The sequence below is a fragment of the Eriocheir sinensis genome, chromosome 9 (genome assembly GCF_024679095.1).
Source record: "Eriocheir sinensis breed Jianghai 21 chromosome 9, ASM2467909v1, whole genome shotgun sequence".
Classification (NCBI taxonomy): domain Eukaryota; kingdom Metazoa; phylum Arthropoda; class Malacostraca; order Decapoda; family Varunidae; genus Eriocheir; species Eriocheir sinensis.
This window is the reverse complement of record NC_066517.1, coordinates 23,180,878-23,207,539: the sequence shown is the minus strand read 5'-3', so window position 1 is coordinate 23,207,539 and position 26,662 is coordinate 23,180,878. Positions and strand designations below refer to the sequence as shown.

The following is a 26,662-nucleotide window of genomic DNA, read 5'->3' as shown; positions in this document are numbered from 1 at the left end:
TTACATAGTGTGTGTGTGTGTGTGTGTGTGTGTGTGTGATGTAAGATTTCTGACGCACGTTTTCGAGAACAAGTTGGATGGGATTTCCTATTTTTTTTCTTCTTTTTTCCTCTTCTTCTTTTTCTTCTTCTTCTTCTCTTTCTTCTTCTTCTTCTCTTCTTCCACGTTCTGTTCCTCAACCTCTACTTTCCGCTTCTTATTTCTTTCTCTTTTCCTTTTTCCTCTTCTTTTCCTTCAAATTTTCTTCCTCCTCCTTCCACTCTTCTTCGTGAGCCGGGGAGGAAATGATGAGACATAGAGGACGAAGGAGAGAGAAATAGAGGAGGTAAAGAGAGAAAGAGAGGGAGAGAGAGAACCCCGCGGCGCCATCATTGCCCGTTGATGGCCGCCATGTTGACACTCCTCGTCCGAATCCACCCAGCGGCCACGACTTCGACCCCCGCACCCTCAACAAACCCCATATTCCTCCCTCTTCTTACATTATCTTCCGTATTTACCGTCGTAGTTAGCGAATATAATGAATCTTCCCGCTTCTTCCACCCCGCTAGAGGGCTTCGGGAGGGTTGGCAGGCGTGGAATGAATGTATGTTTTTTTTCTGCCTTCCTAACGGCGCCTGTAAATACCATAATCCCCACGCCATTCCTTCTGGTTATCACTCGCCTCGTAAAATATAACCGCGGTAAGTGTGCATGTGGGCTGCCGAGGGATTATAATTTCTCTCTATGTCTGTCTGTATGTATGTATGTTTGTATGTATATCTGTATGTCTGTCTCTGGGTCTGTTTGTGGGTCGGTCTGTCTGTCTGTGTGTCTGTCTGTCTGTGTGTCTGTCTGTCTGTGGGTCTCTCTCTCGTGCGCAGTGATTTTTATTTTTATTTTCTTCTTTGTTTTTTCGTTCTTTCTGTTTTGTTTCGTGTTTGTTTTCCTTGTTTTGTTTTTCTTTTTTATCGTGCTGTTTGTTTTCTTCTTATTTTTCTTTCTTGCTTTTTTCTCGATCTTATTTCTTATCTCTTTTACGCATTCGAGTATTTCCTAAGAAAGTTGTGTTTGCAAAGGTGACGGCCAGAAGGATTGGGGGATATAACTCGTTTTCCCCCCAACGTTTTATGGATTTATTAGTCTTAACAATATTCTATGATAATGAATTGCAAGCAGTTTTGTCCACAAGAATGGCCGTAGGTGAGAAGACTTATAATGGCCTCTTGCAGACTCCCTAAGTTCTTATGTTCTATTTTTTTATATATATTGATAATGGCCTCTTGCAGACTCCCTATGTTCTTACGTTGTAATTACTTTTTTACATGGGTCTGGGGGAAGGGAGAGGTTAGGAAGTTAGGTTAGGTTAAGTCAGGGAAGGTTCAGTTAGGTTAGGGTAGCGGGAAGGGAGGAGAGGTCAGGAAGTTAGGTTAGGTTAAGTCAGGGAAGGTTCAGTTAGGTTAGGGTAGCGGGAAGGGAGGAGAGGTTAGGAAGTTAGGTTAGGTTAAGTCAGGGAAGGTTCAGTTAGGTTAGGGTAGGGGGAAGGAGGAGAGGTCAGGAAGTTAGGTTAGGTTAAGTCAGGGAAGGTTCAGTTAGGTTAGGGTAGCGGGAAGGGAGGAGATGTCGGGAAGTTAGGTTAGGTTAAGTCAGGGAAGGTTCAGTTAGGTTAGGGTAGCGGGAAGGGAGGAGATGTCAGGAAGTTAGGTTAGGTTAAGTCAGGGAAGGTTCAGTTAGGTTAGGGTAGCGGGAAGGGAGGAGAGGTTGGGAAGTTAGGTTAGGTCACCCTTCCCTTCCCTAGCAATGCCTTCCTTCCTCCACCACCACCACCACCCCAGCGGCCTCTCAGCAAACACTCGCAATAAAACCATCCTTCAAGCAGCCAGGATGTTTCAAAATACTCAAGGTACATTTTAGTGAGTTTCTAGGATACGCGTGGGGGCAGACAACCTTGCTTTCCCTTCCCTTCCCTTCCCTAGCAATGCCTTCCTTCCTCCACCACCTCCATCACCAAAAGCCATTCTTCAAGCAGCCAGGATGTTTCAAAATACTCAAGGTACATTTTAGTGAGTTTCTAGGATAGGCGTAAAATGCTGTCACCTTTGCAAAACAAAAAAGCCAGGATGTTTCAAAATACTCATGGTACATTTTAGTGAGTTTCTAGGATAGGCGTGGGGGCAGACAACCTTGCTTTCCCTTCCCTTCCCTTCACCTCCCTAGCAATGCCTTCCTTCCCCCACCACCACCACCACCACCATCACCCCCAGCAGCGGCCCCTCAGCAAACACTCACACGTAGGCATCATTTTAAAAACCCCGAAAGCTTTATTGACTGTGCGCGGATCGACGCCAATAAAGCAAAATGTGTGTATAGAAAAACGAGGAAATAAATAATAAAACGAGGAATACTATGATTTAAGGTTTTCCTCTTTTGTTGTTGTTTATTTTTCGTCTTTTTTAGTGTTTTCTCTCTCTCTCTCTCTCTCTCTCTCTCTCTCTCTCTCTCTCTCTCTCTCTCTGACTGACTGACTAACTGATTGACTGGGTGACTGACTGACTGATTCCTATGTGCCTCTCCCTAACACACACACACACACACACACACACACACACACACACACAGCGATAAGCCGCACTCAAGGCTGTCCGCTGTGTGTGTGTGTGTGTGTGTGTGTGTGTGTGTGTGTGTGTGTGTGTGTGTGTGTGTGCAACTGGAGATATATTACTGCGTAGATATTAGATTAAAAAAAGAAAAAGGAAAATGAACACATACAAATTAGATAAAAGATAAAATATTAGATAAGAAAAATACATAATGACAGAGATAATAAACATAAATAACAACAACAACCAATAATAATAATAATAATAATAATAATAATAATAATAATAATAATAATAAAAGTGACCCTCCCACACCTCGTAAACTCCACCATCCCGTTAGTCAGTCAGTCAGTAAAGTTTGCATCGTGAAAATAAAAATAAAAAGTTATATCCACCAAGCAATCCGCGATCCTGCATGATGATCCGCCTTTACAGGGTTTGCTATAAGACTTTCAACTTCTACTGTCAACTCGATAAGTGGAAAAAAAAACCTAACACATGCGTAAAAAAGAAATAGAAAAGTAGACAGGTGCACACAGGTGAGGATGAAAGAGGTGGGAATGAGGAAGCGAGAGAGAAAAATAGTGAAAAACGAAAGTAGGAAAGGAAGAATACAAAGAGGAAGAAAAGTGGAGGAATGAGAGAGGAAGACGAAGAGAGAGTGAAGGGAAACAAAGAATGAAAAAGAGGAAGATATAAATGAAAGATGATGAAGAAAATAAGCAGAAAGGAAGCATACAAAAAGAGGAAGAATGAGAGAGGAAGACGAAGAGAAAGTGAAGGGAAACAAAGAATGAGAAAGAGGGAGACAAAAATGAAAGAGAAGTATATGAGGAAGAAAATAAACGAAGTAGAATTAGGAAGAGGAGAGGAAGCAAAGAAAAAGAGGAAGAATGAGAGAGGAAGACGAAAGAAAGTGAAGGGAAACAAAGAATGAGAAAGAGGGAGATAAAAATGAAAGATGAGCGTATGAGGAAGAAAAGAAAGGTGGAGAGAGGGAGGGGAAGGGGGCGGTGGAACGGAGAAAAAGAGAGAGAGAGGGAGACATGGCGTAGCGTATACAGACAGGTGGACAGACGAATACAAGCGGCCGGAGAGGCGGAGAGACGGACGGACGTGTAAGCAGAGACGAGGGACATTAGCAGGTGTCCGCCAGGCCGCCCGACGGATTAGCGAGGCCCAGCGCGGAGCAAGGGAGGGAGAGGCTGGAGGGAGGGAGGAAGCGACACGGGGAGAAGGATACGAAGGAGGTGGAGGAAGTGGAGGGAACATGGAGGTATGGAGGGAGGAGTTGAAGGGAGGGATGGAGGAAGTGGAGGGAAAGGTGGAGGTATGGAGGGAGGGATGAAGGGGAGGAAGAGGAACAGATGAGAGTAGAAAGAAAGGAGGAAGAGATAAAAGAAAGCAGATGAGACGAAGATGAAGGGAGAACACAAAGGAACACAAACGAAGAACAAACAACAGCATACCTGATACTCCTTACGAGGCTGTTTGTGACAAGCTACACTAACTATCTAATCAAAGGTGGAAGATAAAGGACAGCACAGGTGAAGGAGGAGGAGGAGGAGGAGGAGGAGGAAAAGGAAAGGAGGAAAATGATAAGGGAAGGAAGGAAAGGTGGAGGAAGGTGAGAAAGGAAGGAAAGGAAGAGGAAAATGATAAGAGAAAGGAAAGGGAGAGAAAGATACGTAGTGAGGACGAAGGGAAAGAGGGAGAAAGGATGAAAAGGAGAAGGGAAGAAGGGAAGGAAGGGAAAGATGAGGAGAGAAAGAAAGGGAGAGGAAGGCGAGAAGAGAAGGAAAGGAAGAGAAAAATACGTAATGGGGACGAAGGAATAAAAGGGAGAAAGGATGAAAAAGAGAAGGAGAGAAGGAAAGAAGGAAAGGAAGGGAAAGGAGAAGAGGAAAGGAAAGGGAGAGGAAGGAGAGAAGAGAAGGAAAGCTAGAGAAAGAAAGGAGTAGGGATGAAGGAATAAACGAGAGAGAGAGGCGAATGAAAGAAAGGAAAAGAGGAAGGAAAGGGAAAAGATGAGAAGGGAAGGAAAGGAAAAAGGAAAGGGAGGGAAGGAAAGGAAAGAAGGAAAGGGAGGGAAGGAAAGGAAAGAAGGAAAGGGAGGGAAGGAAAGGTGAAGGAAGCTAAGGAGTGGGGATGAAGGGATGAAGGAGGGGGTGAAGGGAAGCTGTGGCCGGGCACCTGTAAGTAACCCAACACCTGCCCTTCATTAGCGGGTCATTAGCCTACCCTGTCTTGTTTTAATGGCGCGGTGTGTTTGGACAAAGATTCGGGCGGGACGGTAGCTTGTAAAACGACACTTGGACCAAAATAAAACGAGGAGGAAACTGATAGCGAGGTGAAGGAGAGTTTATATATAGCTTTACGGGAGAGACAGACACGTGAACACAGAGACAACACTTGACTGAAAATATAACGTTAGGAAAATAGAGTGCGGACCTTATAGCTCTCAGGAAGTGTGTTTGTAATTTCCATGATGACGCTAAGCTAAAAATTAAACCCCAGTACAGGACCTAATTAAACATAAACGATAATTAAATATTTCACTAACAAATCATATTCTTATCAAACACAGCGGTGGCCGAGAGCACACATTTGACACGGCTTTCGTAGGAGTTGTGGGCCTTTCCCTGGGTAGACTTATGACCCTGGTGGTAGTCTGACAAAGTTTCTACACCATCAACGTGAATAAAAACACATGACGTTAATTTTTTTTTTTAGTTTTAGGAAGTGTTAGAGTGAGAGGAGCGAGTCCGGTTATTAGCTCTCAGGAAGTGTGTTTGTAATTTCCATGATAACGCTTTGCTAAATATTAAACCCCAGTACAGGACCTAATTAAACATAAACGACAATTAAATATTTCACTAACAAATCATATTCTCCGGTTATTCAATTACAGGTAAAACGCAGGTGTGAAACGTATATGTGTGTGTGTGTGTGTGTGTGTGTGTGTGTGTGTGTGTGTGTGAACGACAATTAAATATTTCACTAACAAATCATATTCTCCGGTTATTCCACTACAGGTAAAACGCAGGTGTGAAACGTGTGTGTGTGTGTGTGTGTGTGTGCGTCGCGACCCTAATTCACAAAGCCAACATAATGTTTACGATGACGAGCTGAGGAGAATCTTGATGAGGGTTGGATCGGCTTAAAGAGAGAGACACGATGCTCACTTGTCCCCATTCACCCGCTCACTCATCTCCTTCACTCACCCGCTTACTCATCTTCCTTATACTCAGCTTCTTTCACCCGGTTAACTCATCTTTACTAGCCTGTCTTACTCATCGCCTTTCTACTGGTCTCCATAATAGGCTATAGGCTACTCATCTCCTTCATTCACCCGTTTACTCATCTCCTATCACTGCTTTACTCATCTCCATTATTCACTCGTTTTACTCATCTCCTTTATTCATCCGTTTTACTCATTTCTCTTTCCTACGGTACGTTAAAACCACCCGCTTACTCATCTCCTTCACTCACCCGTTTACTCAGCTTCTATCACTGCTTTACTCATCTCCTTTAGTCACTCGTTTTACTCATCTCCTTAATTCATCCGTTCTACTCATTTCTCTTTCCTATGGTACGTTAAAACCACCCGCTTACTCATCTTCTATCACTGCTTTACTCATCTCCTTTATTCACTCGTTTTACTCATCTCCTTAATTCATCCGTTCTACTCATTTCTCTTTCCTATGGTACGTTAAGACCAGAAAGATAATTATTAATAGCATGGTAATGATTCGTATATTGCTATTTCTGCAGATCATTTATGGAGTCATCATTGTTGCTATCTTGATACGGACAAAACTATAGTAATAATAATAATGAAAAAAAGAATAAAAATAAAAATAATAGCTACATTTCGCCCAATGGCATATACAAGACAGGGAAACAGATAAGAATTGTACAAAAGAGAGAATATATTACTAGTTAACATCGATACTAAATGATCAATTCTGAACACATGCGGTATATATATTATTTCGCAATATAGTTTTCTCTAAGTGACTCATTAACCCGGTAGCAGCGACGGGCCAAATTTGCGGCTTTACCGTGTAGCAGCGACGGGCCAAATTTGCGGCTTTACCGTGTACCAGCGACGGGCCAAATTTGCGGCTTTACCGTGTACCAGCGACGGGCCAAATTTGCGGCTTTACCGTGTACCAGCGACGGGCCAAATTTCTGCCATGATATAAACCTCCCAAAATAGATGATGCATAAACTGATCACACATGCGTTGATATATATTATGAAATGGTTTGCGTGAGTGATGATTCTCTCTCATTATTTTACTTAGAGGGGCCTTTAACCTAACCTAACCTAAGAAACCTGTCCCCGCAGCTACCGGGTTAAGGGGAGTTCTTTGACAAGCTGGGCGGCGGGGGAGTGATGATACCTTAGTCCCCCCCCACCCCCACCCCACCCTCTTCCTCTTCCCTCCCCCACGACGAGCCCTTCTTTTATCTCGGGTCAGGATTAACGCGGAGATGACACCCAACCTCACTCACGCCGACCGACCTTTTTTTGTTGTTTTTAGCCCATCCGTGATCCTTCAAAGGCCTCATCATCTCTCTCTCTCTCTCTCTCTCTCTCTCTCTCTCTCTCTCTCTCTCTCTCTTTTATATTCCTTTCCCATGACTTTCCTTCCCATCCCTTCCTTTCGTTTCCCTTCCCTTCCCTCCCTTTCCCTTCCCTTCCCTCCCTTTCCTTTCCCTTCCCTTCCCTTCCCTTCCCTTCCCTCCCTTTCCCTTCCCTCCCTTTCCTTTTCCTTCCATTCCCTCCCTTTCCTTTTCCTTCCATTCCATTCCATTCCCTTCCCGTTCTTTCCTCCCTTACCTTTTCTCTTCCCTTCTTCTTCCCTTTCCTTCCCCTCCCTCCCTTTCCTTCTTTGACCTCCCTTTCTTTCCCTTCTTCCCTCTCCCTTTCCTTTTCCTCACCCATTCCCCTTCTATTCCTTCCCTTCCCTTCCCTTTCCTCCCCCTCCCCTCTCTCCTTGACTCCGTGCAATTCCTTTCCCCTGACCTGCCCTTCCTTCCCCTTCCCTTTACTCCCCTCCACCTCTTCCCTTTCCCTTCCCTCACCTTTCCTCTTCTTTCATTCCCCCACCCTTCCCTTCCCTTCCCTCCTCTTCCCTTACCCTTCCGTCCCCTCTGTGATCTCCCTTTCTCTCTTTCTCTTCCCTTCCCTTCCATTCCCTCTTCCTTGTGCTTCTCTTCCCCTCTCTCTCCTTTCCTTCCCTTTCCCTCCCCTTCCTTACCCCCCTTCCATCTTCTCCGTCACCATTCCCCCTATCCCCTCTCTCTCCTCTCCTTCCCTTTCCCTCCCTTCCTTACCCCCCCTTCCTTCCTCTCCCACACCTTTCCCTTTCCTCCTCCCCAGTCCATTCCCCCTACCCCCCCCCCCTCCCTGACCTCACGCCTCGATTCTCACCTGTCGATAGCGGCTCAGAAGGTCACGTCTCAAGCTAAGAACCTCACTATCGGACTTTGATGCTTCCGCCCCCCAATAAAGCAAGATATTTACAGAGGAGGAGGAGGAGGAAGAGGAGGGGGAAGGAGAAGGAAGAGGGGGAGGAGGTGGGTTGGTTACTTCACACTCTTTGTTATGATGAGTTGTTCCTTTGCGTTTATGCTGCCGACAGGTGAAGGCGTTTACACAGGTACGGAGGAAGGTGAGGGAGTGGCCAGGTAAAGTAAGGTGGGTGGGTATGAAGGTAAGAAGGAATGGGTAGGTAGGTGGGTAGGTTAAGTAGACAGGTAGTAGGTGAATGGGTAGGTTAGGTAGATAGGTAAGGTAAGGTAGGTGGGTAGGAAGGTAAGAAGGAAAGTAGGTAGGTAAATAGGTAGGAAGGTGGGTAGGTTAAGTAGATAGGTAGTAGGGTAGGTTAGGTAGATAGGTAAGGTGAGGGAGTCAGCAGGTAAGGTAAGGTAAGCTAGGTGGGTAGGAAGGTAAGAAGGAAAGTAAGTAGGTAAATAGGTAGGAAGGTGGGTAGGTTAAGTAGATAGGTAGTAGGTGAATGGGTAGGTTGGTAGATGGGTAAGGTAGGTGGCTTGGATAGGTAAGTGGGTGACCAAGAACGCCCATAAGCTGAGGTCAACACAAGAGGCTCATTGAAGAGTACTTACGGTCAACACAAGAGGCTCATTGAAGAGTACTTACGGTCAACACAAGAGGCTCATTGAAGAGTACTTACGGTCAACACAAGAGGCTCATTGAAGGGTACTTACGGTCAACACAAGAGGCTCATTGAAGAGTACTTACGGTCAACACAAGAGGCTCATTGAAGGGTACTTACGGTCAACACAAGAGGCTCACTGAAGAGTACTTACGGTCAACACAAGAGGCTCATTGAAGAGTAAGTACGGTCAACACAAGAGGCTCATTGAAGAGTACTTACGGTCAACACAAGAGGCTCATTGAAGGGTACTTACGGTCAACACAAGAGGCTCACTGAAGAGTACTTACGGTCAACACAAGAGGCTCATTGAAGAGTAAGTACGGTCAACACAAGAGGCTCATTGAAGGGTACTTACGGTAGACGGCTGTGTGGGAACCTGCTGCTGTTGTCCCAGTCACTTTCTTCGACCACTGACACTTCGAAGTTCAAGCACTCGGTAAGGGAGTCTAGATCCTTGCACTGGACTGACCGAAACACGCAAAGAGGCTCACTGAGGAGTTATTAGGATAGAAAACGGCTGCGTAGTAACTATGAACACGAGGGAGGCTTCTAATATCACCCCAGTAACCTTCTTCGTTCACTGACACTTCGAAGTTCAAGCACTCGGTAAGGGAGTCTAGATCCTTGCACTAGACTGACCAAACCGTACAAGAGGCTCATTGAAGAGTACTTGGGATAGACGTAGGATAGCGTAGGAACCTTATGGTCAAGAGGAAGGCTTATAGTGTTACTCCAGTCACTTCAGACACACGATTAAGCAGTCTAGGATTCTAATATCACCCCAATCACCTTCTTCGTTCACTAACACTTCGAAGTCCAAGGTCCAGAGACTCCTTGCACTCGACTGACCAAACCACACAAAGAACCTCATTGAAGAGTACTTGGGATAGACGTAGGATAGCGTAGGAACCTTATGGTCAAGAGGAAGGCTTATAGTGTCACTCCAGTCACTTCAAACACACGATTAAGCAGTCTAGGATTCTTGCAGACGACTTAAGGCTTATAGTGTCACTCCAGTCACTTCAAACACTCGATTAAACAGTCTAGATTCTTGCAAACGACTGACCAAACCGTAGCACAGCCTCCTTCTCCGCCTCCACAACTAGTCACCGGCCTCGAATCCACTTTCCCTCAACTCTTTTTTCCTCTACTTAACGTTTTGGGAGGTACTGATGAAGAGTGAGTGAGTGAATCAAGGTTTTCCCGTGTCAATAGTTATGTTTCTCCCGCTACTGAGGCCGTTGTGGTGACTGTGTGGTAGGTGGTTGACTACTGACGCCATTGTTCAGTTTGAAGTCTCATTCACATGTGCTCGAATCAGTTTGTGTGTCATGAACCGCTCTAAATGAACCCTGAACTGAACCTCTGAGACTTGACACAGCGGAGAGGGAAGCAGATAGATATTGATGAAAAGCGATGTGAAGATTACTGTGTGACTGGTAACTTGACTCTATTTAGTTCGAAGCCTCACTCACACGCGTTCGAAGCAGTAGAAGTGTCACGAACCGCTTTAAATGAACCCTGAATCGATTCTCCTGAGACTCGAAACAGCGGAGGGAAGGAGATAAACAGATATTAATGGAAATTGACGTGAAGAGCTCCATTGTTTAACTCGATCTCACTCACACGCGTTCGAAGCAGTAGAAGTGTCACGAACCTACATATATCTGCCATCCTACCCACTTATCACCCATCTACCTATTCCTACCTACTTTCCTTCTTACCTTCATACCCACCTTACTTTACCTGGCCACTCCCTGAACCGAACCTCTGAAACTCGAACCCACGGAGAAAGGAAAAACACAAAGACAGACATAACTTTAGTGTACATGAACTTTATTTTTCATAAGATAGAAACTTTTGGGGGGAGGATATGGTCCATTTCAACTCTTCTTTCATTTATAGTCTTGTCATGGAGATAACTGTGTAGAAAGCTATGTTACATGACACCTAATAATTAACATGACAGGTAAATCACATCGTTTGCATATCACGGAAACAATTTACCGACTCGCCAACTTCCAAGACAGAGAGATATTCATAATCGGTCAATCCGCTGAGAGGAAAGATGAACATAGGAAAGAGGGAAAGAAATAAGATTGAAAAATGGTGACGCTCGAGAGATGAACTTACTTAGAATGAAACTGTACAAGGACATGCTATCACGCGTCCCTCGCAGTCAATACATAATCACCCAAACCAGTCAATTCAACCAACCATTCAACCAGAACATAAGTGGTTGTGGTGGGGTTGTGGTGCGTTCTTCAGTCAATAAATAATCAACCAGTCAGTTAGTTACCCAACCAGACAAACAACCATTCAACCAGCTATCCAGTTAGCCAGTCAACCACCCAGTTACCCAGCCAGACAACCAACCATGGAGACAGTCAATTAACTAGCCAGCCAGTTAACCAGCCAGACAACCAACCATGGAGACAGTCAATTAACCAGCCAGCCAGTTAACCAGCCAGACAACCAACCATGGAGCCAGTCAATTAACCAGCCAGCCAGTTACCCAGTCAGTCAACCAACCATGTAGCCACCCAATTAGCCAGCCAGCCAGTCAACCAAACATGGAGCCAGTCAATTAACCAGCCAATCAACCAACCATGCAGCCACCCAATTAGCCAGCCACCCAGCCAAACAACCATTCAACCAGTCAACCAACCAGAGCAAAAGTGGTTGTGGTTGTGGTTGTGGTGGTGCATCCTACACTCACTCGAGGTCTTGGATATGTCTCGTACTCAACCAACATCACATCTCTCCATTTCCAAGTTTTAACACAAAGTCGGGAGTGAATAATTACCGTACTAACACCCAGCCGATAAATCATCTTAGAAAAAAAAAAAGGGTTTATTAGTCAAAATTGTGTACTTCCTCCGACGGTGTGATTGAACAGGTGTAAAGATTAAAGTTTACGATGCTTAATGTGATGGAGGCTTAGTTTTTTTGGCCCTCACAATAAATAAAAATGAGTCGAGGGAGATAATGAAGCAATAACCAGGTATACGAGCCACCAGTATTTAAATTACACTTCCTTGCCCCAATATTCTTTTCTTCTTATAAATTTGCAGATATTGACAACAGCATCATGGCACTGGAAAACCTGAAAGTGTTTAGATATGAAATTTGAGTTCCTGGGTGATACTGATTTTCTTTTTCCTTGCTCCAGAGAACTGCCAAATTTGACTTTCTCGACCGTACAAATTTTTCTTCTAATTCTTCAGATATTCACAACAGCATCATGGCACTGGAAAACCTGAGTGCTTAGATATATTTGAATTCCTGGGTCCTACTGATTTTCTTTTTCCTTGCTCCAGAGAACTGCCAAATTTGACTTTCTCGACCGCACAAATTTTTCTTCTAATTCTTCAGATGTTCACAAGAGCATCATGGTATTAAAAAACCTAAAACTGCTGTAGATAAGCTGAGTCCCTGGCTTCTACTGACTTCACTTTCCCTTGCCCCAGAGAAATGCCGACACCTGGTTAACTCCCTACAGAAAACGCTGGTTCTTGCTGGGTATGCTATGTGGGTTCCCTCCTCTCCTCTACTCCCTCCCTCCCTCCCTCCGCTGAAGGCACGTAAGCCACACACGTCTACGGAACACTGGGTTGTCTCCGCTTCGAAACACAACGACGTTCCACTAAGCCGGGAAGAATTTTGAGGCTTGAAAAAATGTGAAGCCTATGCTGAAAATGGATGAACCGGGTGACGCTTATCAAATATACTTATGCGAAAATATAAATGTTAACCCACACTTTATATTTTTTTGGAGGGGGTGGCAAGTCTTATGTGAATCCTACTTTTTCATTGAAGGGGTTGTAGTCCAGGTTAAATTTTGTAGGGGATCAATTTTCACACAAGTATATTATGTTAGTCCAGGTCAAATTTGCATGGGGTTTAATTTTCACACGTCTATATGTTACAGTCTGGGCCAAATTTTCCATGGGGTTAATTTTCACACAAGTACATATGTTACAGTCTGGGCCAAATTTTGCATGGGGTTAATTTTCACACAAGTACACATGTTACAGTCTGGGCCAAATTTTGCATGGGGTTAATTTTCACACAAGTACACATGTTACAGTCTGGGCCAAATTTTCCATGGGGTTAATTTTCACACAAGTACACATGTTACAGTCTGGGCCAAATTTTCCATGGGGTTAATTTTTACACAAGTACACATGTTACAGTCTGGGATGAATTTCACATAGGGTTAATTTTTACACAGGTATTATATGATATGAAGATTTCTGAGAAGATGGATAAATAGGACCAAAAACCTTTAAAAAATATATATACTACCCATTTTTGAGGGGGAGAAACCCTGAGCGAAAGGAAGCCTCTAATCTTTAACCCACTTACTCTCATCTCTCCTTTCTGAGCTTCCAAAAGAGTTAGGAAAAAAATATGCCAGGCTTTATACCCTTTAAGTTCATCTCCCTTTTATGAGTTTCCACACGAGTTATGAAAAGAATATGCCAGGCTTTATACCCTTTAAGTTCATCTCCCTTTTTAGAATTTCCACAAGGGAGAGGAAAAGATTACAACAGGCTTTAAACCCCTTACGTTCATTTCCCTTCTGAGTTTCCACAAGAGTTGGGGAAAGAGTACGCCAGGCTTCGCTTCCGACCAGAGCTTCCCTTCACAGTTCGTCGTCAGATATGTACAAAAATAATCTTGGTAATTCATCGCAGCCAGCAGTGATTAGCGAACTTTTTTGTCTTTATGTTATTTTGCCCTCGAACTGCTTCCTTTGCCGTAAAAAAATAATAGCAATAAAAAAGATCACATAAACCAAAAGAGGGAGAAAGACGCATCCACCCGTCCACTTCCCAACCTCCGAGACACACGAAGAAAGGCAGTGACCTCACGTACGTACTCGCGCACAAACCGACTCCATTATCCATGTTGCAAATCCTTCAAGACTCCACTGATTAAAAACAGAGGAGTATAAATGTTCTGACTTTCATTGCTTTACACTCAAACAATTTTCTTTCCATTTTTAAGTCTTTTCTTCCCCTTCCTCCTCCTTTTTTAAATTATACTTATACATACTAAACTAGCCTTGCTTACATTTTCATATACTTTCCATTTTTAACTTAATCCTCCTCCTCTTCCTTTTATCCTCTTGAATTACTTATCTTAACTCAACTGCCTTGCTCTACTCTCTCTATTCTGTCTTTTCTAATCTCTCTATCATTCTTATTACATTCCTGCTATATACTCCTTTTCTTGAACTTATATTACTGCTCCATTTCCTCACTATTCTTTTCCTCTCCTTCCTCCTTCCTCACACCTGTTCACCAACCTTATCTCTGCTCCTTTAATTTCTTCCTCCTTGCTCACACCTGTTCAACATCCTCATCTTTGCTCCTTTAGTTTCTTCCTCCTTGCTCACACCTATTCCCCATCCTTCTCACTGCTCCTTATTTCCTTTCTCCATGCTCAGGTTCTGTCCCGAATGAGACAATAGTTACTGGGGTCACTACAGGAGGGGTTGTGTAAATGCTTCGTGGTACACACACTGAAAGGAAATGCTACTAAATGTTCTCAGTTCATTTTACAGGAGTGTTTCACTTTGAGATAATTATTATGCAGGAGGAAATGATGCATTGAAATACATTATTGTTCAGTTTCACATACAACTGCGAGACTGTTGTTAAGGTGAACTACAAACACTGACTACCGTCCTGAAGAAGTGATTCAAGGAAGGACTACGTGAGGTGACATATCTTCTTCTTCCTCATTTGCCAATAAATAAAAAATAAATAAATAAAAATCTAAGTATCATTAATGAATACATAAGATTAATTAGGATTTTTTTTAGGATTCAATAATTTAATTCCAGTAGACTCCGAGGGAAACATTACAATATTCTTAGGCCTTCAGGCTGACTCTTTATGAACACTCCACTTGTGACACGTGAGAAGTCCTGGTGGCGCAGACCGATCCCTCGTGAGTTGGTGAGCAGCCACACACCATCAGACTACATGTGGCTAGGCACGGACTTTGGATTATGTATTGCAAGCTTCAATTAGATAATTCATAGTTATTTGCCAATAAACATCTTTCTCCATGTTGTGGGTTTAGAAGGAACCCACTCACCAACTGCACTCATCCTCAAAAATTATTCTGAATAAGGCTTGAATGTAATATCTTATTGTTTAGGAAAACTTTTCAGGAACAAAGATATTTTCATTTTATGGAAAATATTTTTCCTTTAACTGTCTCCCCCACTGACTAAAGATGAGGTGAATTTTTCTGAACATCCTTTTAAGCTTATCCTGAATTACTTACACCTTGTCATAGGAACGTCTCTTCTATATGTAATACTGATATCTCTTCAAGCCTCGGCCAAAGCTACATATCCGTACAGTATCACCAACTCCCTAACATGTGCAGCACAGAGCCTTTCCTCTCACAAGCTGAGGTTATCCACTAAAGTCCCAAACCCAACAAAAATCATAATCTTGGCCACTTATAAAATATATCAAGATTCAACAGCTTAAAGGATAACACAAACGGACCCTCCTCCTCCTCCTCCTCCTCCTCACCCAGGCAGAGCTTTTTGCCGACCATGAGGCAGAACAGAACAGAGCAGAGTGGAAGTCACAGCCTGGTGGTGTGGAGAGGCGACGTGTTGGATTCCTGGACGATGACAACTAAGCGAATGGTACGAAATGGATATGTCACGATCCTCTCCTCAACGGATTAGATCGAGCGGAATTTAAACCCTATTTCCCTCCATATTTCAAGTGTCGCAATACTCTCCTCGACAGATTAGACCAAGAGGAATTTAAACCCATTTCCCTCCCTTTTTTTGTTCTCTAGAAAATATTACATCGCCTTTCTTTCCTGACACAGACTGAATTTAGCTTTTTTTATACAATTTAGGTCTGATTTCCCTCCCTATTTTAAATCCTTTTTGTCATGAAGAAAATATTACATCATCTCCCTTCCCCGATACAGACTTAATTTAGCTTCTTTTAATACTGTGTCACATTTGCCTAATTTTGGGGACTTCACGAGATTCGTCGATTTTAATTTTTTAGTAGATGGAGTGTTACTGTCCTCTAATATGTCTGTCTGTCTGTCTGTCTGTCTGTTCGAAAGCTCTCAGCATCCACGTGGCAAAAAAATAAATACGTAAGACTATGCCCAGGTGTGATATGTGAATGACACCTCCTCGCCACACTGCCTCGAAGCATAACGGCACTTTCATCATTGCTTTTTAGGGATAATAAATTCACGGCACAGTCACGGCTTTGAATGGGCTATGGTACGCGGCGTCCGGATTCCTCTGATCGGGTGAACGTCTCCTCGGTGTGAGATTTACGGATGAGTTGACTCTATTGTTTCTGGCACTGAGAGTATCGTGCGGACAGTGTGTGGACAACTAATAAGATACCTTGAGAGACACTAAAGTACCACCGACTATATTGCAATCATTAGGGATGTAGCATGTAACGTACTTTGTTTCTAGGAGTAGCAATGAATGTATGTATGTATGTATGTATGATTCTCTGCCTACGAACCTAACCTAGGAGAACTGTGTGTCGTTAGGGAGAGATCTACGGGTAGGAGTTTATTACTGTGTGAGAGGCACTGGTCACTAGTAACACCGAGAGGAGACCCAAGCCATCAACAAGACACCGACACATGTGGTCTTCACACGCACACCGACATACAGTAACAATATGCAAAATATCTACACAATGTACAGTAATTTACACTGCCGAACATTTACAACATACGTCTCTTTAAAAATTATTAAGTATTCTACACTGTAATACTACCGTCGTCAGTATAGCACCAGTACCATACCAGTGTCTAAGGAAAATAATGGTTTACCGTACGTAGGTCACATTTAGCGATGGAGTGTGTGATAGGATTTAAAACGTCTCGATTATACCAGTTCAGTAACAAGAACCAACGCACACACACACACACACACACACACCTTTTCTCAATGTCACTGTTTGTTCATTTTGCTTCCTTCAGTGTATGGGTGACATCTGTTTTTTTTCTCTGCATTTTCTTGGGGCGTTTTTCCCCCTCAAACCCACGGAATGTTGTTTTTCATTTACTGTTTCAAAGGCGTCTGCATCAATAGCAGCTGCACATCATTAGTTTTCCTCATTGTTATCCTTCATGTCTTGGTTCTTCAGTTTCTCTCATCTGTCTCATCTTTTATCAATTACAGCCTTGCACGTCCTTATTCAATGATGCCACTTCATTTATGTCATGCAAGTGCTTCATCATATCTATTTACCTTCACCTCCACTATAATAGCACTACTCTGTAATTAGTAACTTCTCCATTTAGTGAAGCAATTATATAGAACTCTAACATGGGATTACATTGGCTTTCCTCTCTCTCTCTCAGTTCTGTGGCTCAGTTAATTCTCATGTTCTCCAGCCTCCCCCAGCCAGCACTGTGGCCTTGCTGCAATACTCCAAGCTGTCCTGTAGTTATGGAGGTTATAAGGAACTAGAGCTCACATTGTCTTACTGAATGAGAAGACTTCTAATGCCAAGTTCACAATCAGTGCATGCTGTGCTACAGAAACTGTTGTGTATTTTCCTATAGTGGTAACACACATGGAGTAAAAATATATTTGTCTGAAGTGGAAACAAATCTTAGATTGGATTTGCACTTTGAAAATAATTTTTGATGCCATAACGTTACTTATTGCATTTTGATCATAGTGGTTTTAAGCAACAATTAGTTCCCTAAGATTCTGATTGACTGATTTTGTAATGTGTGTCTGTAGGGATGTAGCTATGAGTCTGTCTGTGGTGGCTGTTACATGCTGTGGGTGTTGTGGTGATGCATCACTGTTTGATTATGGGAGTCCAATCAGAACTTTTCCTACAACAGAGCATCCTTGCCGACACTCTACTTGCTGCTGTGTCATTGCTTCCGGTGGGCGGCTGCAGCGGCCGCGGCAGCAGCAGCAGCAGCAGCAGCCATCTTGGCGTGCTCCTGCGCCACCTCCATTTTCTTCTGCTCGCTGCCGGCGGCCACGTAGGAGAACACACACAGCACAGCGTAGCAGATCTGGTCCGCCTGGGGGAGACACGGAAGGTTGTGTTGTGCCGCCGAGAAGTCTTTGAAATGCTACACAGCCATTGCAGACCATGGCTTCCATTATTTCCCTTCCATAAAACATTACATAACTCCATTTTTAAGCACAAATAGCTTGAGTAGCACAGATGTGTAAATTGTCAGACACATGAAGGAAAAAGAAATATTTTCATTTCATAGACTTCATATTTCGTTTCATTTAGCACCTTCAATAGTTACCCTATTTAGGATCTTCTCAATAATATAAGATTTCAAAATAAAAATTGGAGAATAAAAGAGTGGAAAAATAGGACAGGATGGAAGGATAAAACTTTGTGAAAGTAAAAAAATGCAAGAAGACAAGAGAGAACACCAACAAAGCCTCATCACACTCACCATCGCCGACTTGTATTTCCGCTGGATGACGTGCCGAGTCTTGGGATCTGCGGAAGACAAAAGAAGATTAAATATCAAACTAACTAACCACATACTTACTTCTCTATACCTTGTTAGCCTACCAGAATGTGGGTAACTTGTATGAACACTGCTGGATACTCTTACTCTCCTGTTGCAAAAGTCTGAATCTGAGTAAAAACTTTTCATAACTTACACTAATTCAGATACTTTGACTACTTATAATGCACCTCTGTCAGTCTAGGATTCTTGAGTATACCAAAAAGGCAATATGAGATCTAAATGTCTATGGGATGAAAATTAAACAAAATCACCATAAAAATTCATCTGGCACTAGAGACACATATAAAAGCCTTTGATATGTTGTTAAATAAGACAATCAAGATATCCTGGTCAATTATGGACCTGTTTAACCCGGTAGCAGCGACGGGCCAAATTTGTGGCTTTACCATGAACCAGCGACGGGCCAAATTTTTGCCATGATATAAACCCCCAAAATAGATGATGCATAAACTGATCACAAATGCGTTGATGTATATTGCGAAATGGTTTGCACGAGTGATGATTTTTTCTCATTTTTCTTGCTTAGAGGGAAGGGCCTTTAAGAAACATGATCCGCGCAGCTACCGGGTCAACACCTCAGCGAGCAAAACTTTACATTAGCGTCTAGTTACTAAAGTCTGAATGAAAAAACAACATCATATTATCACAAGTTCTTGTTCTCTATTCACTCCTATTGCCAGACGCTTCACCTGCTCGGATCTTGTAAACTCTTGGCCACTGCACGTGAGTTTTATTTCTCTGTTCGTAAGTCATTAGTCTGTCGTCTTTTTACCTAGTTTAAAATAATGATAAATAGATAAAAAATAGATAATAGATAGAGATAGAGATAGAAGTAATGCATTTTTTTTTACAGCAAAGGAGATGGCTCAAGGACAACAAAAAGCCATATTATCTAGTTTAAAATAATAATGGATAGATACAGATAGATAAGATAATAAATATAGGTAGAAGTCATCCGTCTGCTGTCATATTGCCTAGTTTTCTGTCCCAAAAGTCTTTCTATCTCCGCACAAGACATTCAATTCTTAGCAAACTTTACATCACGTCACTCTGGTTTACTCATTGTACTCCTCCACCACATAAATTTTTCTGCCCATAAGTCATCAGTTTGTGGTCTTTTTACCCATTTCACAGCCTCAAACGTCTTTCTATCTCCGCACAAAACATTCATGGCTTATCTAACTTATAATCATCATTCTGGTTAACTCACTGTACTCTTTCCACATAAATTTTTCTGCCCATAAGTCATCAGTTTGTGGTCTTTTTACCCATTTCACAGCTTCAAAAGTCTTTCTATCTCTGCACAAAACATTCATGGCTTATCTAACTTAACATCATTGCTCTGGTTAACTCACTGTACTCTTTCCACATATATTTTTCTGCCCATAAGTCATTAGTTTGTGGTCTTTTTACGTATTTCACAGTCTCAAACGTCTTTCTATCTCTGCACAAAACATTCATGGCTTATCTAACTTAAAATCATCATTCTGGTTAACTCACTGTACTCTTTCCACATATATTTTTCTGCCCATAAGTCATTAGTTTGTAGCCTTTTTACCTAGTTTACCATCTCAAAAGTCTTTCTATCTCCACACAAGACATTAATTTCTTAGCAAACTTTACATCACGTCACTCTGGTTTACTCATTGTACTCCTCCACCACATAAATTTTTCTGCCCATAAGTCATTAATTTGTAGTCTTTTTACCTAATTTACTGTGTCAAAAGTCTTTCTATCTCCGCACAAGACATTAATTTCTTAGCAAACTTTACATCACGTCACTCTGGTTTACTCATTGTACTCCTCCACCACATAAATTTTTCTGCCCATAAGTCATTAATTTGTAGTCTTTTTACCTAATTTACTGTGTCAAAAGTCTTTCTATCTCCGCACAAGACATTCATTTCTTAGCAAACTTAACATCATCACTGGGTTACTTACTGTACTCCTCCAGCACAAATATTCCTCCCTTCTGGGTGAAGCACTTCCTGATATGGTCCAGCCTCACAAAGAACTGGAAGAGAGCAACATTGGGACATTTTAAGCGCTTTCCTTGCCGTTCTGGGCCATGCATCACAGCCCAAGCCATTGTCATGTTTTAACAGAGGCTATTGGCAATCTGTAACCCTACTTTACAGGTCCTCTTATCTCAGTGTTACTTTAAATATCAAGCTTAGCCAGTTATCTGCAGAAGAAGCACAGAGAGCCAGGGAGCGGGTGTGAGATGGGGAGACATTGTAAATTTAGTCCAACACTAATAATGGGTTTGGTATGGATTCTCGAGTCTTTGAACCTTGGTACATACAAACAACTACAGGGACACAGCAGTGCTATTTTCTGGCAGATGTGTGGTGCTCAGTTTAATCAAAAGGTCAAGTCACAATAATATGAGAGCAAGGGTTGTCTACTAGGAGGTACGGTTAAGTATATATTTGCTCAGAAACAAAGTTAGGCCGAACCTCAGGTGACAAAACAAAGATTGCCAATGAGTCAGAGAAGTTTAGTAAGGCCACAGCGAGTTCAAGCCAATGGATGTTACTAAGGAAACACAAAAAAATACACAGCAATGACATCACCCAACTAATTGACAATCTTTTAGAGAAAACAGAAAAATACCATGACTGCTTATTTAGCTTTTAAGTGTGTTGGCAGTGTCACGGTCAGCATCCAGACAGCGAGTTAGTGTCTGAGGGATGAGGACTCGAGGACTGACGCCTCTTACTGACGCTAAGCCGCTGAGCGTGACACATCGCAGGGGGTGGAGAGGGAGGCAGCTGCAGGGTGTCTTTACGGTACAAGAGATCTCGGCATCTACTCTCTGGGTGACGCGACTCACGCTAAATTTCTTGTGTGCTTCCAAGGGCACGATACAGTTGTTCTCTGATTGCTTTCTGAACCCCTGAGTGATTGCTTCCTCTCCAGCCCCTCTTTGATCCTGCTGTACAAGTGTCTGTTCTTGATCAAAACACAGACAGAAGTGGGCATGCAAGAGAATTAAGAACAAATGCAGAATAAGAAGAAAGAAAAGGGGTTCAGGGTTTGCAGAGGAGTATAGGTTTTGAATTCGGTATAAATAGTTTTTCCTGACTGCCTAATAGTCACTCATGTTTCCAGACAGGACACTGTAATTCAAGTCAGATCTCATGACATAAGGAAATCAATCTTGTCATCCCAACAAGCTCTTCACTGATGGTTTGAAAGTCTAAGGATTCTTTCAAATTTGTCTAACTGTTTGAAGGAATGGAACTAATCCGCAGAGTATTGACAAAATCATAATGTGGTATATAATAAGTGAGCCTTCTCATCTCATCAAAACTGTCTCTCGAGGCTCAAAATAATGAAACAAATCTTTGGAAAAATTGACTTTTGGGAGACGGAACAAGGACACAGAAAGAGTAAGAAAATATGATGCCCAAACCTTGCTAATAAGAAACAACAAAAGATGTAAACAATAAGTGTGAACTTTGCTGATAGAAATTCCAAGAAATCTTATAATAAAAAGAATTACTTGAATCAGTTGAGAGTGAGGCAAGGGGGTGCATGTGTGTGTGTGTGTGCGTGTATGTGTGTGGGGGGGGTGCATGTGGGTGTGTGTGCATGTGGGTGTGGTTGTAGGGGGGTGCATGTGTGTGTGGTGTGGTGTGGTGTGTGGGTGTGTGATGTGCAGTGTGGTGTGGTATGGTGTGTGTGTGTGTGTGGGTGTGTGTGTGTTTCAGCATTACAGAAGCAAACATATCTAGGTTCACACGCACGACTACAAACTAGAGTCAGTATTTCAACTCAACCAACAAAACGAAACAAGGAATACTTCAGAGATGGTCAAACAAAAATAGGGACTCTGTGTGTGTGCAGACTGGGAAGATCTGATTGGTTGGAACAATTATACTCCTAGTGCTGATTGGCTAAGAAATTGACAAACTTCCAGTGCTGATTGGCTCTAATGTTACAGGATTCCTAGTGCTGCCTGGCTAGTAAGACTCAGACTGCTTGTGCTGGTTGGCTAAAACATGCCGCATTCTGGTGTTGGCAGCTAGTGGACCAGACACATGATCCTGTAGGGCTGGTCACAATGGTGGTTGGGTTTGCCATAAAATAAAACACAAAAAAGTATATTACAGGGAACTGAAAGATACGTAGCAAAAAAATAAAAGTCTAGATAGTCACCACTGGTACTGAGAAAAGTTTGGGGTTCAGTGTCCCTGGGAAGACCGGGTGTAAGGTGGGAAAGGACTGAGGACACGTGTGGTAAGGTAAACAAAACAGAACCACTAGTCACAACTACAGCCAAGTACTGCACTACACCAGTCCAGTATCTCCTTCCATATTCACCTCGAAATCCTTTTATGATGAAGACGGCGAGCAGGGATACAAAAAAGAAAAACAAAAGAAAATGTGAGAAACGGCACCATGAAAAACAAACAACTTTTTGAGCATATGCAGTGTCCAGAGACACGCCAGAAGAGTAAACTTTCCTTAATGTAAGGTGATATAATATAGATCTAAATGTGTATATATACTAATATCTAACAAGGGCCAGCGCAATTTTAATGTGAAACTACAGCTGCCATTAGCAACTACTAACAATGATTTAGCACTACATCTAGGGGACTCTCCGTGATTACCAAGGACCATCTCCAAAGTTCCCTCTGCAGTAAGAAATGATTGTAACTAAAGACAATCGAGTGTTACGGAGAGAGGAAGAACTACAATGTGGATGACGGACAAGTCTGTATGGGATGGGCATGAGGGGATGGGATGGAGGGCTGCCGGGGTCCTCTTCTGCAGCGGCAGCAGCGGCTCGGCGGCAGCGGCAGCAGCGGCGGCAGCCACCTGTGAGGGGGTGAGGGGGGGTGCGGTGGAGTGTGTGGGAGTTAGATGTTGTTGACTGAGGGGAGACTGGCTGGTCCCACAGGAGAATGGACGCTAGGCGGGGGAGTCATGCAGGAGAGAGCGGAAGTTGAGATTGACGCGGCAAACCAGAGACCCAACACAACGCACGGCCCACTACACAAAAATCACAAAGCAGATCATTCCAACGAACAGGGTTGGTCATGAAAAACAACATGGCTGACACTTGAAAAGGAGAATATTCCATCAAAAATATGAAGAGTACTTTAAAAAAATTCATATAAAAATCTATAAAATATACGTACACAATACTTCAATGCTCTTAGAGAGAAAAAAAGTCTAAATATAAGCTAGAGTGGTGTGGAACCCTAGTCCAAGAGCCTGTGTCTTTCTCAAGATGGTCCCTGCATAGCCAAGTGTAAGAATACATTGATTAAGGAGAAAACTCTGTGTGCATCACCATCATTACAACACAAGTCTGGGGAGAGTCTGATCATCTGCCTGAGTGTGACGCGACAGAGTGACTCCTCCCCACTACGCCCCCCCGGCCTGGTGATGGGTGGTGGTGAGGGTGACACAGCTACTGAGGTGCATGAGATGATGCCCGCCAAGATGTGTTGACCCGCACACTCCCTAACACAGACTGTACACACTGGTTTACCTGCACTTTGTCTACCTGTGTTTGTCATGGCTGAGGCTGCTCTCTCTCTCTCTCTCTCTCAGTGGCCTTCAGCCACTACACTACACTATAAAAAACCATAAGCCACTATAAGTGACTTCACTTATCAATTTAATTTCTTCTCTGCTGCTCCCCCTGAGTAATCTTCCTGGTGGTACTGAATGGCTGCTAACATCCCCCATACTGTGTTTCCTCAAATGTAAAATTTACTTTATATTTTGGGGATACATTTTTAGGAAAAAAAAAAAAAGGAAAAAAGGAACTATATTGAAGTGAAGAGACAATTAGTTCAGACAAACAATACCAAGTATCATGTTGCCTGTTCAAAAAGTATGCTTGTGTATTTGAACTGTTCATTGCCAACAATCTGTCAACTGGATCTGTAAGCAGCAGGTCAGCAAGTGACTCAGCAGGGTGACAGCGCTGAGTCAGTGTCATCACCAGACTCCTTCCCTTTGGCCAACATTCACCACCTTCAGGAGTCCTTCCTTCAACTAATCTACTACAAAAGTTTAAAATCATGTTGCTGAAAGTTTACTCTTTTTTAAGTATCATTTAACTGCCCTTGACTACTTGCTGCTTTAGTGTCCCACACTGTGGAGGGTGGGTGTGACACACCAGCTGTGGCTGACCATTACACACTTAACAGGCAGGGTGATCATGCCCTAACAAGTCCTGCCAGCAGGAGGGGTTTCCCTCATGGCTGGTTCATAACAACTGGTGTCAAGCAGCTGATGGGACAGCAGTGACCCAGTGCTATCAGTCCAGCACCAGTGACCTGCATGCTGTGACTGGAGCAGGGTGCCCCTTGGCCTGCTGAACACAGGGCTGGGGGGCACCGGCCTCCCGTCCCGGCTCACTGGTGGTGCAGCTCAAGGCAGCGACAGTGACTCACAAACACGAGGTGACAAAGTGATTATTGGAGGAAATGATTGATGCCTTTGATGGGTTATGTTGGTACTAGTCTCGGGTGACTGTCAGGATAGTACATGACACTGAAACATTAAAGCATTGGTAACACAGTGAAACATTACACTATTTCAGTCTAGGTGAAACACTAACCATGATCTTGTACAAAGAGTCTGCCAGTGTGGGGCTGTGGAGCAACTGTTTCCTAACACAACATGAGCATGTGACGGTGTTTGTCCACTCCTCGGTTCATAAAGATAACATTAAGTAAAAGTAAATTATTTTCAATATATTCAGTTACACTATGAAACTAATTATACCAGTGACTTATTTTCACTTTCTATATATCATCATAAAAAATTAATAAGAGTAGTTTTATCTGAACATTTGCACAACTTCCCTGACTCATTTGACATCTAAGCTAAGTAATTGCTCATCACAGTTCCTCCCGCACCAAGCTTATCATTACATGGAAAGGCTGATGAAGCATCCACCACAAGGGACCAGTTATGTGTGTGATGAAAGCTACTCTTCCTGTCAAGCTAAGAGGCAAAGGTACATCAAAGAGCATCAGTCTTGGTCCTATGCGCTGAAAGGGGAAACCATCATCACTTTATAATCCCACAAGGCCGGGAAGCTGTAAATCATGTGAAGTGTGCTTTCAACTATCTACAGTGTGAGTTGCCTAATACTGGGATAAAAATTGTAATGTATGGCCAATATAATTATCTATTCTCCTGTAACTAGAATGGAGATATAATATTAGGCCAGTGGATCATAATATAAGGCCAACAGGCCAGTACAACATTCTGTTTCGTATGATACTTGTTTGCAGTGATAAAGCATGAGGCCAACAGGAAGTATGTCTCCTAACCCTAGCATGAAGGCAACATCATGAGGCCAGCCAAGTCTATGTTCTGCCCAGCGTTGCCAGATTGCCGTACTCAGCCTCTTATGTTTGCTGATTTCCGACCCCAAACCTGTCTCCGGGGCCCCAATAACTGGCTTCATACAGAGTAATCGTTAAAGTGGTTAATTATTGGTGTTTCTTGGCAAGAGTCACGGGTCAGATTGATTGTTGGGTCGTTGTGTCTTGGCGGTCACGGGTCAGATTGATTGTTGGATCGTTGTGTCTTGGCGGTCACGGGTCAGATTGATTGTTGGGTCGTTGTGTCTTGGCGGTCACGGGTCAGATTGATTGTTGGGTCGTTGTGTCTTGGCGGTCACGGGTCAGATTGATTGTTGGATCGTTGTGTCTTGGCGGTCACGGGTCAGATTGATTGTTGGATCGTTGTGTCTTGGCGGTCACGGGTCAGATTGATTGATTGTTGGATCGTTGTGTCTTGGCGGTCACGGGTCAGATTGATTGTTGGATCGTTGTGTCTTGGCGGTCACGGGTCAGATTGATTGATTGTTGGGTCGTTGTGTCTTGGCGGTCACGGGTCAGATTGATTGATTGTTGGGTCGTTGTGTCTTGGTGGTCACGGGTCAGATTGATTGATTATTGGATCGTTGTGTCTTGGCGGTCACGGGTCAGATTGATTGATTGTTGGATCGTTGTGTCTTGGTGGTCACGGGTCAGATTGATTGATTATTGGATCGTTGTGTCTTGGTGGTCACGGGTCAGATTGATTGATTATTGGATCGTTGTGTCTTGGTGGTCACGGGTCAGATTGATTGATTATTGGATCGTTGTGTCTTGGCGGTCACGGGTCAGAAACCGGTAAATATGATACTCTGAGTACAGTAATCTGGCACCAGTGGTCCTGCCCCTTCCTTCCCGGGTGGCGGGATGTGGAGGTGTAACACGAGGCCAATCAACAGACAGAGGCAGCAGGAGTGAGTCTGGCGGCACCGGCAGACCCGCCACTCAGGCTCACCCGAGACTAATGGCAACGCTGGTCTTGTACA

General features: G+C 43.2%; 2 protein-coding genes across 34 annotated transcripts in view; both read right to left on the bottom strand.

Annotated features, from left to right (window-relative positions):
- Positions 1-10,040, bottom strand: part of LOC126996199 (T-box transcription factor T-like) — a 43,160-nt gene extending 33,120 nt beyond the window's left edge. Inside the window, exons 1-2 of one of the 2 annotated variants that reach the window (XM_050856502.1) lie at positions 9,556-10,040; positions 9,122-9,334 (exon numbers count right to left, since the gene is read on the bottom strand). The gene's annotated coding sequence lies outside the window, so the exon portion shown is untranslated. Of the gene's footprint in view, positions 1-9,121 lie in introns of both variants that reach the window. The other variant, XM_050856503.1, reaches the window with a different exon arrangement.
- A 541-nt stretch (positions 10,041-10,581) lies between these two features.
- Positions 10,582-26,662, bottom strand: part of LOC126996183 (MAP kinase-activating death domain protein-like) — a 116,815-nt gene continuing 100,734 nt past the window's right edge. For 31 of the 32 annotated variants that reach the window (XM_050856457.1, XM_050856455.1, XM_050856479.1 and 28 more), the window contains 3 exons: positions 20,257-20,329; positions 18,235-18,281; positions 10,582-17,841 (listed from right to left, as the gene is read on the bottom strand). In XM_050856457.1, coding sequence (XP_050712414.1) covers positions 17,686-17,841; positions 18,235-18,281; positions 20,257-20,329 — 276 coding nt within the window. In that variant the 3' untranslated portion in view covers positions 10,582-17,685. The remainder of the gene's footprint in view (positions 17,842-18,234; positions 18,282-20,256; positions 20,330-26,662) is intronic. The other variant, XR_007751054.1, reaches the window with a different exon arrangement.